At 40.8% G+C, this 13,821-nt stretch overlaps 1 protein-coding gene across 1 annotated transcript; it reads left to right on the forward strand.

Annotated features, from left to right (window-relative positions):
• Window positions 1-7,672: 7,672 nt before the first annotated feature.
• Window positions 7,673-13,808, forward strand: LOC118333681 (inactive dual specificity phosphatase 27-like). Its single transcript, XM_035669432.1, has 7 exons — window positions 7,673-7,999; window positions 8,227-8,444; window positions 9,222-9,421; window positions 11,526-11,601; window positions 11,720-11,939; window positions 12,021-12,244; window positions 12,814-13,808. The coding sequence occupies exons 1-7, from the start codon at window positions 7,872-7,874 to the stop codon at window positions 13,026-13,028; spliced, it is 1,281 nt and encodes a 426-aa protein (XP_035525325.1). The 5' UTR covers window positions 7,673-7,871; the 3' UTR covers window positions 13,029-13,808.
• The last annotated feature ends 13 nt before the right edge of the window (window positions 13,809-13,821 follow it).

Here is a 13,821-nt window from a genome sequence, read left to right on the forward strand (position 1 = left end):
GGTGCTTTATGTACTACATTCTAGAAAGTCCTGGTGTGTCCATATCAAAAAGGGAAAAAAAGCAACTGAATGTAGTTTGTTTTCAAAGAGCTTGCATAGTTGTGAACACGAACGCGTGAGTTTAGGTTGCTCCACCTCGGCACCAACCAACCGTCATCCTCAACACTTAACGCCAGCAGCAAATCCATGTAAACTACACCGACGTACTACAACTTCGGTCGAGGTCAGGCCAGTCCCGGCACCCCGCCACGGGCGCCTTCCCGCGGACCTCTACAATCTTTCAGCCCGCCCACCCCCCCAAGACAGAAGGGCAGCGTTCAAAGCACCTTTAAAGCGAGGTCATACAAACATTTGTCGGTGTGCTGTCAAACCGCCGCGTGCGGGTGCCCCGGCACCCAGCCGCGCCCCGACCGTCACGCCCACGACCGCAAGCCTGCCAATTCTATGTGCGGCCACTGTTTGGGATGTGTCCAGGGCAGCCTCGGCTGTCGCACTCACAACGGTGGCAGCGAATGTTTGCCAACCCGCCAACTCCACAACAGGTATTTACTCGCTGAACGAGACACATCCGTGCTATCAGGTCCTGTCGTGTCCGTCGCCCTCGCCCCCGACGTCAGCGGCACGACAGGAGGGATGGGACGGAGAACAGACCGCCGCTATCCAAACTGCTTATCATCACCCCAATTTGACACACGCTCGGACCCGCACCCGCTTACAGCAGCTCCTGACACACAGTCCCACCGAGGCCCGCTTCACTTCCTTGCCATCCGCATGCGCCCTGTTGTCCTCGTTACGGGCAGCAACAGCGCGCAGCGCGACGCCCCACATCAACAGGCTCAACGCTGTAACGCCACTACGAGGAGACGAAGAGAAAGGCGGATGTAAGCTTCGACGTTCTCTGTCCACGCTCTCCTTTCTGTTTTTTTTTTTTTTTTTTCTCTTTTGCTTTGGCTCCGCATTCTCTACCCGCTCGGACAGGACAGGAGGGAGGTGATGCAATGAAAGGAGCGAGTTGATTGAGGGGCTGCTATTATCATCACTTAAAGGAAGCTCCTGTGATGGATGACACAAGCAGACACCAGTCACGCTTGCAGACAGCCCGGGACGCGACGCTCCAGCAATCCGTTCTTTTTGTTTTTTTTTTTTTTTTTTTTTTTTTTTTTTTTTTATTTTTTTTTTTTTTTTTTTTGTTTGTTCTTTCTTTTTTGTTTTGTTTTTATTTCTATCGTTTCTTCTTGCCTTGTGTTTTCGACTCTTTCGTTTTTTTTTTCTTTTTTTTCTTTCCTTCTTTTTTCTTTGTTCGGTCGCTGTCGCTTTTTTCTTTTTTTTCTTTGCTCCCTTGTTTTTTGTTTCTTTTTTCGTTTTTTTTTTTTTTTTTTTCTTTTTTTTTTTTTTTTTTTTTTTTTTTTTTTTTTTTTTTCTTTTTTTTCTTCTTCGCTGTTGTTTCTTTTCTTCTCCCCTTATTCTTCCTGCAAAGTGAACCGAAAAAAAATTCCCTCGAAACCATTAGCCTTCAAAAAGGGCTTAGACCCGTAACTGTTGGGTTAAGCTGGTGCCGTGTGCATAACGCAAGGGCAAAATGTAAAACGAAAGTTGGGCGGGGGGGGTACCCAGACGAATTGTTTTGGGTGTAACTATCTGAAAAAATGAAACCATTCTTCGTTTCTGTTTTTTTTCAGAACCGCCGTCCATTTTGGCCTCCAACAGCAAAGGGAACAGGAATTTTTCAATTTTATGCTCTAAAGAGTTTTAGAAATTTTAAGGTAAAGGGAACATGTGGGTTTTGACTTTTTAGAAAAAGGGCTAAATTTTTTGTGTTTCCCCTCTTCATTCCAGGCAAATGAAAAAACAGATTATTTTTTGGAGGGCCCGTGCACAAGGACTTGACTTGCAAATGAAAATTTTAAAATTACCAATAGAAACAACAGCATCTAAAAATACTTTAATGTAAAGAAAGTTCTCGTTCCAGCCGCACATATCTAGACATGGTTAGTTTAATTATTTGCCGAATTTGTTCAGTAAAAATTTGGGTTTATTCTGAAAAAAAAATGATTAATTTGAAAAATTTTCCATTTTAAAGACAATGTAAGAAAATAATAGAGGACTTGTTTTTAATCCAATAAAGTTTTATTGTCTTCATCTAGCTTTCAAAGTATTTGTTTTTAAACAACTGCCAAACAGTTTTTTCTTTTGAAAAGTAGCAAAAAAAGAAAGAAAGAAACTTTAGGGGCTTGCAACTAACCATTTCAATCAGGGATCATTCTGCTGATTACCAATTCTTTCAAGTTTAATCAACAAATTCGTTTTTTTTGGCTTCTTGGTTAAAAAACCAATCGACTTGCTATCAACTATAGAAGACCAAGAATAATGCGAAAACTGAACCACATTTTAAGAAGCTGTTAAAACCAAAGAATTTTTAAGCAATATCTTGCTTTTTTTCAAAAATGCTTTTAAAAATCTAAATGTTTGCAATAATATTTTCTAATATTTCTTTCTGATCGATCAATTTGTTTTTAAGTTTCTGAACCAGATAGAAAAATTTGGCAGCAAGAAACAGGAAACCTCCGGAAACAGAGAAAATTACATAAAACAAGAATTCAACACATTACCAGCCAGAACCAACGAAAAATCACAAGATAGTTGAACTTTGCAATAATCCAACCAAGGATTTATTAAATCCCGTTTCGTTAGACTCTCATAGAATTCCTCCAATAGAAGAAGTATTTTCATTTTTTGCAATAAACAAATGATCACACTGTGGGCCTAACAGAAAACAATCCGCAAAGAAAACCAAGCTTTGAAATAAATCTAACTAGAACTTGGTAGCACTTTTTTGTATTTAATTTTAAAAAGAAAAGAATTAACTTTTTAGGACTTCATAAGAATTGAAACTTTATTTTTTGAGTCAAAAGAGATGCGAACATTCGCGTCTCCTCTAATCACTGTCTGTTACCAGGAAAAACAAACACTGCAAAATAGACACATCTTTTGTTCATGTAGGCATCATAAATGGGCAGAGAATTTTTAAATTTAAATGTTTTTTTAATAGATTTTTCAAAAAAATAAAGGGGTTAGACCCTAATTTCTCTTTGCTTACAGTAAATTTAAATAGGCTTTAATTTTGGTTTTTTGTTTTTGTGACCAAGTGGGAAAGTTTCTCCAGTTGCCCAGCAGATAAATGAAAAAAAAAACACACATAAGATTAATCAGATTTTTAGCGGACCACCGTCCAAAATGACCTCTGTCACCTTGTCGGAAAAGAAACAAACCAAAAACAAGTGACCAAAAAGGAAGTGGTTTTTTTTGGTCATAACAAAACACTGCATCACCAAAACAACCACCACACATACAACACACAAACCCGAGGCCCGTCACTGGACTAAACAAAACTAAATAGGAAAAAGATGCTGCACAGCTTGCATTGAAACACAACATTTTCCCCAAACGAATCACTTGCTTGCCCGTAAGGCCCAACTGCCTTGACTGGCTTTTTTCCTGTGTGGCAATTTTTTCCTATTTTAGAAAAGGCCCAAATTCCCGAGTTTGATGGCCAGCCAGAAAGGTTTTTTTTTTGGGAGGGCAGGGGCGCTTATATTTCGTGGCGCCTTTTCGGGGGGTCCCTTTTCTGCTGATTTCAAAATAATTAATAAAGACGTGGAAACCCAGAAGCGCCCCAATACGGGAGGTCAAAAGGTGGGAAAGAGGGAAAGAACGGGGAATGGAGGAAGGGGCGAGCTGGCGCCGCACTTGAAATGGAACACCAAATGAAAACAAATTATGAAAAATGGCCCCTCTGGGCGTGATTGGGGTCAACGCCCTGCCCCTGCCGCTGACCAGTTCAATTCCACCAACTGCAGCCCCCATCGCTGACTGCTAATTTGAAATAAATGAAAAGTTTATCACCCCTCAGCCACCCGCCGCAACACGACAGCGGTCGGAAAGGGTTTGGGTGGGGTGGGGTGGGGTGGTGGGGGGGATTTAAGAGGCATTTGTGAGAGATCCTAATGTCAAAATGTTATTAGAGAGAGCGGTAGCATGCAGAAACTGGGGAGAGGAGGAGGAGACAGAAGAGGAGGTGGGTCAAAGACAGTGACCAGGGTTAATCTAAATGCCTTTGATAACCATGCAGTAATTCTCTAAAAGGGCCCGAGCGCTCAGCTGAGACAGACTCGCTGCCTCTGTGGGCAGATTGCTGAGAAATAGAAATGACACTGGGGCCAGTGTGTGTGTGTGAGTGTGTGTGTGAGCTGATATGTAAGCGTGTGCATGCACGGGGAGGGGTGTGTGTGAATAAAGGTGAGGTTATTTACCCTTGTCTATGAATCCCGATGCCCATCATGTATTTATGCATAGAATTGACTCTAAATCAGATGTTGATGTGCAAAAAGTTCCCTGTTCTAATCTGCATTTCGATTCTCTATTACTCCATGGCCTTCACCTGAGGAGGAGAGATTGACTAACAAGGCTCGCGCTGCATAAACGCTGTCCTGAGAGCAGCTGTCAATCATACTGACTGACAGGCAGGCAGACTCAGAATATAGAGCAACTCGCCACAAAGAGCTTAGCACGACAGCAGCGCTGGGACAGCGTGGAGGCCGTTCAAACAGCTGCTGAAAAGACATTCAGCTGCAGCGTGCACACATTTGTTTACATGTAGACAAACAAACTGTTTACCATAACAAGGTTAATACAGACTTAGAGGAATTACTTTTAAAGCAGCAAATGAATTTACCCACCAGGCTATACTTTCATTTAGACCTTTTAACAAGTCTTTACACCTTCATACTTTTATGCTTTGCCTGAAACTCTTTACTTTTACTTTAGAGGTCCATTCAGACAGATTTTGGTGTACAGAGTAAGGCTAGCTGTTTCTTAATGTTAAGCTAAGCAAATTTTGCACAACCTTGCAATTTTGTCCTAATACCACAACTTTTCCACATAAAAATGCCTAAAAACAACATGTATCGCAATTTTTTTAGAGAAGCTTTAGGAGCGACAGAGCGAGGAACTGAATTGACTGTAGCCTTATATGTACCCTATCCATACCCACTTTTTTCAGGCTAAGTACAAGTATTGATATTTGGGTATTTGCAGATACCGAGTACCGATATGAGTCTACCTGCTCAACTAATGGGAGGTTAACATCACGCTGCCTTAAAGTGCTATCGGACTAGTTTTATGATTACACTTAAGAGTAGATGAGCACAGTCAAAACCAGCATCCCATACTGGTATCAGTAATGTCCTCTTTCTGAATATTGTACAACTGAATTTAGATTTAGTTCTGAAACTATTAGATGATTAACTGACAAGTTGATCGGCTGATAATAAATAGCCAAGAGTTTATTGATTAAGGATTTCATGAACTGATTGTTAATGAAATGTTTTTGGCTTTTTAACTGTTTTTTGGAGACAGCAAACAATTTGAAGACAAAACCTTTGGGAGCTTGTGATGGGCATAATTCTGACATCTCAATTATTAACTAAAACTAAATAATTATCCACTGATTGATCATTTATAATTATGAGTAACTAATTTACAAATAAAATCAAATTCATGTCAATTCCATAATGAAAGCAAACGACAAACACCTGAGTGAATCCTGAACATTAAAAACAAAGACTGACGCCATCAATATTCTGATTTAAAATCTTCAAACTGCAGACCACCACAGACCTGGCTCTGAGACACAAAATAGACACAGCAACAGCAGAAAGAATGGTCTGGACATTTTCCTCCCGGGGGGAAGACAGGATAGAAAATACACAGACGTGCAGAGCCGCTCACATACTGGGGAGAGAAAGGAGCCGTCACACTAGGAAAGGTCAACCATCAGATATACACAACACCGAGACACGAGGGACACAACATCTGACAGAGAGAGATGGAAGGTGACAGAGAGGAGGAGAGAGATAAGAGGGAGAGAGGGGGAGAGAAACAGAGTGGGTGGACTTATAGATGAGACACAGAAATAGAGTTCAAGGGTGTGGAAGAGCAAAAGACAGCGAGGGTGAGAAAGACAGACTATAAGAGATACAGGAAACAGAGAGAGCAGTTGTACTGTCCTGACTGGCTATAAATATAAGAAGGCAGAAAAGGTCAATAGTTGGCGTCTGAGGCAGAAATGTTCCACCAGGGAGAGAGGCTCATTTCACCATCTCATATGCTGCTCTGCTGTTCTGTCAGTGTCAGACAGAGAGGAACGATTGACTCTCAAAACACGTTGATAGAGGAAATGCCATCCCTGTGTGTTTCTAATGCAGACACACACACAGGTACACTAACCTGCATGGTGGAGGAGATGTTGGAGAGAGAAAGGCCCTCGAGGTCGGACAGCAGGCTCGAAGAGAGGAACGAAGACTTTGGAGCGTTTGTGGGTGCAGGAGAAACTGAAAGAAGCAAAGAAAACAGGCACTTTAGGTTTGTTGTTAACGCCACTGTGGATTGGCAGGCTTTGCGGTCTATCACAGTGTCATTTTCGATACTACCACTGGGGGGCGCAAAAGACGAGAAGGTTCAAATTGTACACACAGTAGCTTTAAAGCTGCAATACTGGTAATTGCTTTCCTGGCCACTTGGGGGTTTTGGAAAAAATACACATTAACTGACATATAATCACGTTCCAACGACGGATGTATAAAAAGAACTGGATACAGCGTTGGAGGCGGGGCTCCATTCATTCCTATGGAAGCTGCTCAGTAGCGAATTAAGTCACGTGTTGTTACTATTTCTTGGCTGGCCAGTGACTTCCTGAAGTCTCTGGTAGTTGCTTGGCAACGACAAGGCTCACTATATTTACTCTTTAGTGCACTATATTTATTTTTCGCCATTTCATTTGGGTGTCCAAATTGAGTTTCAATGTACAGTGCCCTCAAAAATGTTCATATTAGATCTGTGGGAAAAAAAGAAACGTAGTGTCCTCCTGGATCTAGCTCCATAGTTAATACACAGACATAAGAGTGGTCATTCTTCTCATTAACTCTCAGAAAGAAAGCATATAGCAAACTAAAAAAAGTATTCCTTAAAAGTGGAAATTTAAACATCTATAATTATATCTATAACAAATGGAAACTTAACCAGCTGGTGAAGATCATGTAAATTATCATCTAAACGGACCTTGAGGTGAGATTGTCAACAACAAATGTAGTTACGTCCCTCCGGTAAACTGAGCACGCTCAGTAATGTTTGCCTGACTCTCCAGATATGGGAAGTTATCTCAGAATGGTTTTTCAAAATAAACTACAGTGTCCGTGTCCATCACAACATGTTTTTGTGTTTTATATAGTTTTTGAATGATAATATCAGACAGTAAATAAATTAATGGTGATAGAATAAATTCCGGTTTAGTCTCTTCAGGTGATAAAATAACACCAGCATTATCCTTTAAATTCTCTATATTAGCTACATATTGTTGTGGTTTGAACTGACTCAATGTGGCAACCTGACAATAATTCCTCGCCATGTTTTGAATCACTTACACTATTACAACTGTAAACACTGCTGTGGTTCTGTAGTTGAAGTTGTCACCACACAAGCAGCCTGGCTTCTGTCACAGTCATCTGAGGAATAAATAGTCCACCCAGACTCTGGCATCTTCAGCTGTCTCGTTCCAGCTGGGCTCAGCCTCTAAACAACACTGATACTCTACTCAGATGGAAAACAGAGCGAGCTGCACCAACAAGGTTACAGTTGACTGTAGTTCCTTTCCAAATGCCTCCAGGGAGTAAAAACTAGCACAAGAGCAGCAATAACTACTTAAATTTTCCATCCAGGAACATTAAGTATTTGGGAAAATTATCTGTTATCTACGTGTTGAGTTGAATATAATTTGTGATAATTACCCAGCAACACTTAAGTGAAAAGATGCAGATATGAGCCCAGAGGAGGAGCCAGAGTATCAAACACCTCCCACCTGCGATCTGCTCAGCCTTCTGCTGAAGAACAGACGCCCCACTGGAGCTGTCAATGAGGTTTGGCCCAACCTCTACATCGGAGACGCGTAAGTGACATTCGCACTTCAGGGCCCCTGCTGCAATATGCTGATCTGATTGAGAAACTGTTGCTGCAAACAAGTCATGTATTTGGCCAACTGATTGGATAAATATAAAATCTGTACATTTGAGTCACCAGTGATGCATTTGCAAACATATGCTTACATAGCTGGCCGCAGGCGAGAAAAACCACTAAAGGCTACATTCATGGTATCATCTCTTGTGTTGTTTACAGTGCTACAGCTCAGCATAAAAGCCTGTTAGTGAATCTGGGAATAACACACGTGGTGAATGCTGCAGATGGCCCCCAGCACATTGACACTGGGCCTCTTTTCTACAAAGACACCAACATACAGTATCATGGAGTAGAAGCACCAGACTGTAAAGATTTTGACTTGAGCCCATTCTTCGCTGAGACGGCTGATTTCATTCACGGCGCTCTGAGTCGGAAAGGTAAGAGCCCATTTGAGCCTCAGAAATATCAAAGAAACATGTTAGATTAGTATAATAATAATAATAATAATAATAATAATAATGTATATCATAACATATTGTGGTATAAAAATGTGACAAGATGCATCTTAAAGTTGAACATTTGATTGTAATGTTGATAGAAAAGTGTGTATGTTGTTGTTTAGTTTGTATATATTAAATATTATCCATTAAACCTAACCAGCTTAACTCAAGTTTATAGTCTTAAACGTTAGACCACCATGTTTCTACAGTAGCCCACAAACCAAACACTGGCTGTAGATAAAGCCGTCCACATTCCTCATGAGTTTCGCAGCCACCATAGTTTCTCTGCAATCTCGCCACTAGATGCCACTAAATTCTACATGCTGTTTTTAAAATGTCCTTACAACTCAGATATTTGCTCTTTATCTTCTTTAAGACAATCTCAGTCAGACATTTTTTTATTCCTTTAATTTAATTTGATATTAATTTGAAGTACAAATTACAACTTGACACTTTTTTTAGATTTGGTGCTTGAGATTTTTCACATTTTACATCTAAAGAGGAATAAAGACATTGTACGGTCTCACCAGTTTGTTTTCATCCCAACTTTGTTATTGAGTATATTAAACTATTAGTGTGTAGTTGCACCCACTACATTAGGAAAAGGTGCAATTAGTCACATTCTGATTGTTATTTAGTTATATCAGCGACAGATTCACCCTTATATATACACACAGCTGTCATTGTAAGTGATTCTGTCTCTTGTCCGTGTAGGTAAGGTGCTCGTCCACTGTGCTCGAGGAATCAGCCGCTCAGCGACTCTGGCACTGGCCTTCCTCTTGATCAAAGAAAAACTTACCCTCGTAGAGGCGGTGGAGGCTGTTCGCAGGCACAGAAACATTCTTCCAAATGTTGGATTTCTGAATCAACTCTGTCACTTGGACTCTTCCTTGGCCCTGCAGAGGAAAACGACATAACATCAAAGAGAGGACAAATTGAGTATTGGGAGAGAATTTCCCCCATTGAGGAGTTTTGTACATTACAGTAGTTCTGCATGTTTTGATGTGTTTAATACAGATCACACCTTCCCTACATTATAGCTAACTATTCTGAATTATTACTGCTTTCCTATTGCATTATAATTCAGTTCAAGAACAGATTCAGTTGAAAGGTCTGCACTGTATTACTTTATATGACTAATGTAAGTGAAAAAAATCACAGTGAATTACAAAACTCAGGCAAGATTCATGAGCCTGTTAAAGACAGCTGTCGGCTTAAAACTTCGACTTAACTCAGACTTTCAAAGGAAAAACTAGGACTTGATTTTGCTGTAAGACCTGACTAACTTAAGACTTGCCTCCCTGGAAAGCTTGAAATGACATGACACTTTCTGCTGTCTTTTCACAGCCCTTGCATAGCCGTACAGCCCAAATATTTATGTATTAAATACAATAATTAGGTCTGTCCTCGAAAGGAATGAATCTCAGATAATCAGCAGAAAAATGTTCATTGGAGTGTCATTTTAAATGTCAGCATTCAGAGGCTTGAAAGAATTCTTGAGTTGCAATTTGCTTACAAAGACTTGGGACTTGTCTTCCACTTACCCTAAAGGACTTGTGTCTTGACTTAGTCTTGTCTTGAATGGCTTGCTGTGATAGACCTCAGCAGACTTGTCTTGCATTATTTGAGACTTGGCTATGACTCATCTCAAATTAGTTGCAACTTGACTTGGACTTGTCTCCAGTGACTGGAAGCAGATAAAACATGGATACATCTCTGCTGTGAACTGGTTTTTATCCAGAAATGTTCTAAAACCAGTGTCTCTCTAGCAAATACCAGAAAAAATACATCCATAAACATCTAAAAACAGCACAGCATGTATTTGAAAACAGATAGCAAAAATGTAAAGTATACATGACTTGTAGTTAAGGAGCTGAAACCTGTAAGTCCTTTAAGCTTATGTTGAATACACAGCAAAGTCAATATCACAGAGGCCATTAAAACAAATGTAGCACAACTGCCAAAACCCCTGCTGCACTTGAACAACACGAAGACAGCATATTCCTATAAATAAACAATGCTCCACTTATATATTCACATTTCTCAAAATACTGTGTCTTAACTGCTGCAATCCAGCGTTGTACAGTTAAAACTGTGATGTCTAAAGAGGCTTGATACAAGATGATAAAAATATGCCAGCATGGTTCTGAGTGTGTATACAGATTCAGGTCAGACTTTGAAAAGAGATGAAACGCTGAAGCCATGTTAATAAGAGATGCTCTCCAGAGCACACTGGGAGAAAGAGAGAGAGAGAGAGAGATGCTGTCAAAATAAAAGGAATTGGATATCACAGGTTTAATGATTTCACTGTCAGAATGAATGATGGCAGAGTATGAAGATATGAGGGAAAAATAAAGGAGTCTGATGGTGTGAAAACTCTGTCTGACATGTTAGCAGCTTCATCCAGCCATTCTGCAATACAGTCATCATCACACTCTCACTTTGGGGGCTTGCATTTAGATCACTGAATGGACCATGCATATCATATAACAGGGAATCAAAGACATGTGCCATCCTGTGAAAAACCTCATCTGTCTAACAGTCTGACACATTTCAGTTTTCTTTTGCCCCCCGAGAGGCTCCAGAAAATGCAGAACATCCTTAACGGGTGTTGTGAGGCAGCGCTTACACGCTTTCTCCCAGCGTCTGAAGATATGCAGAAAGGCTAAGAGAGAGTGACACAATTTCAAGGAGTCGCTCATACGGCTGAGCAAAAGCTCAGAGTGTCCTGTTCACTCCAGTGAATATGGGTATCCTTTGGCAAGTGCAAAGTTTGGATAAGCACGGATTCCTGCCAGCAGTGGAGATTAAATTTGTGTGTTTAGAAGTGGATGGCAGGGACTGGCTGGGTGGAAGTTTTCCCCACAGGCAGAGAACGTGGCAGCTAAGGTCAGGGGCCCGCCACATCACAGCCCTAAAAATATCCTCTGCATTTGATGCCCGTCACAGAGCGGTTATACAATCTGTGCCCTGACTTGAGCCTGCCAGAATTAAACCTTACCGTGTTCTGCCTTTAAGGACTGCTTCACAACAAGCTGCCAGAATGATGAAAACAAAATTTCCAAGCGGGAAGACGAAGGACTTCAATCCCTCGGTAAGTGGTATTGGAGTTGCATGTGAAAAACAAAAAACAAAACTGTACTTTTTCATGATTGTAGAGGGAGAAAAGTGGAAGGAAAAAAAGCAAGTGTGGTATTTCTTTTCCCCTTAAGCTAATAAATCATGTGTGAAAGGAAGCCACAGTGAGAAAATGGCTTCTCACAAGTCAAAGACTGGCACCAAGATAAATGTTATGAAGGCAGCAGAGGAATCCAGTCCGGTGGATGAATATGTCACACCTGGGGGCTATGAGCTAGAGAAAATCCTCAACCGTGGGAGTGTGGCTTACACTCATGTCAACGAGGTCTGGCCTAATGTCTACATCGGGGACGAGTAAGTAAAAAAAAGTATTAAATTCCTAAACTGACTAATATAATGGAGGATTAAAATAATATTCACGCCGGCTTCTTGCAGGCAGACTGCAAAGGACAAGCATAATCTGAAGAGGTTGGGGATTACACACATCTTGAATGCAGCAGAGGGGACGTGGAACAATGTGGACACTGGAGCCGGTTACTACAGCGACATGGACGTCGTCTACTACGGCGTGGTCGCAGAAGACGTCACAACCTTCGACCTCAGCCAGTATTTCTTCTCCGCTGCCCGGTTTATAGAAGAAACACTGAGCAATCCTCAGAGTAAGACAACACATAGTTAAAGGTTCATTTCATCCATATCACAGAGGACTTAGTGGTTTCTAGTCTGGATAGTTCTGGTTTTAATGACTAGGCTTTGAGACATTCACACATAAACATCCACCAAAACCAGAGTATGTAGGACGATGAGGGGAATTTTGTTTGTGGTGTTCAAAAGAAGGAGAAAAAATGTCTTTCCAATTCTTTGGGAGACACAATTAAAACTGAGTTGGTGGCAAAAAGTTTTACTTGTAGGTGCCAGATTTTTAGAGATATTTGTCCTTAAACTTTAGCCACCATCCTTTCATACTGGCATGAAAGCAATGTTTGTTCGTGGAGCTAAAATAAATGAAAAACTGCGTTTCAAAAACTCAACATCAGTGTGTGTTTTTCAGGAACAATGTCCTGTTTTCTAGGTAATATGTCACAGGGACTTCATTCCCATTTTTTCCCCCACAAATGAAATCTGGAATCTCTAAACCATACCTTTTGTGATTTGGGTGAACTGACCCTTTAACTGAACCAAAAATAAGTGTTTAATGAAGCTGCTTGTGTGATTTATTTATCTCCAGATAAACTGCTGGTGCACTGTGTGATGGGAAGGAGTCGGTCCGCCACGCTCTTCCTCGCCTACCTCATGATCTGTGAGAACATGACGGTGGTCGACGCCATCGAGCACGTGAAAAAACGTAGGCGGATCATCCCCAACTGGGGCTTCCTGAAACAGCTGAGAGAACTGGACATGCACCTCCTGGAGAAAAGGGGAGAGTCTACAGAGCAGAGCTGATTGTAGGACTCGTGGGGCAAGTTGAGCCTCAAGAGACAAGTTCAAGTTGGATTTCAAGTCATTTGAGACCAAGTCCAAGTGAAATCAAGTCATTGGGGACAAATAAAAGTGTCTGGTCAGTCAAAACAAGTCCAAGTCAAGTCTCAGGTCTATCACAACATTCACAACAAGTCTTGTGAGACAAGTCCAAGAGAAGTCTTCAATACAATTCCTATACGATACAAGTCCAATTCCAATTTAGGTCTTTAGGCCAATTTAGGTCTTTTGATACCAAGTTACGTCTCAAATCATTTGGGACAAATCAAGTTTCAGGTCTACGACAGCGAGTCTCAAGTCAAGTTTCAAGTGATTAAAAAGAAACAGTCCCAGTCAAATCTCAAGTAATGTGAGACTAACTCAAGTTAAGTCTCAAGTCATTCTAAACAAGTCAGAGCCAAGTCTCACGTCTAAATCAGCAAACTGCAAGTCAAGATCCAAGTTTTTCAGTTGTCTGAATGTTGGGTTAGGTTAGGGTTAGTTAATGACAAGGTATTTAAACATTTCCCCTTTAAAGTTGCGTAAACCATGTTTTCTTTCATAACAACTGAGATCAATTCCTTTTAATGAAGGCCTAATCATTAAATATTCACTGTGTGTGGCCATGTAAAGCCTGCCTGTTGTCCCATTTTGCTCTTTTTTTTGTTTTGTTTTTACTTTTCTGATATTTTAACGGTTCAAAAAAGTTTCACGTCGAGTTTGGAGGGGAGAAATCTCACGTAAATAAAGTCTCAGAGCAGTCAAGTCCAAGTCTTTT

This window comes from Morone saxatilis, unplaced genomic scaffold (assembly GCF_004916995.1).
Source record: "Morone saxatilis isolate NCDOM2014 unplaced genomic scaffold, NCSU_SB_2.0 Contig1, whole genome shotgun sequence".
Classification (NCBI taxonomy): domain Eukaryota; kingdom Metazoa; phylum Chordata; class Actinopteri; family Moronidae; genus Morone; species Morone saxatilis.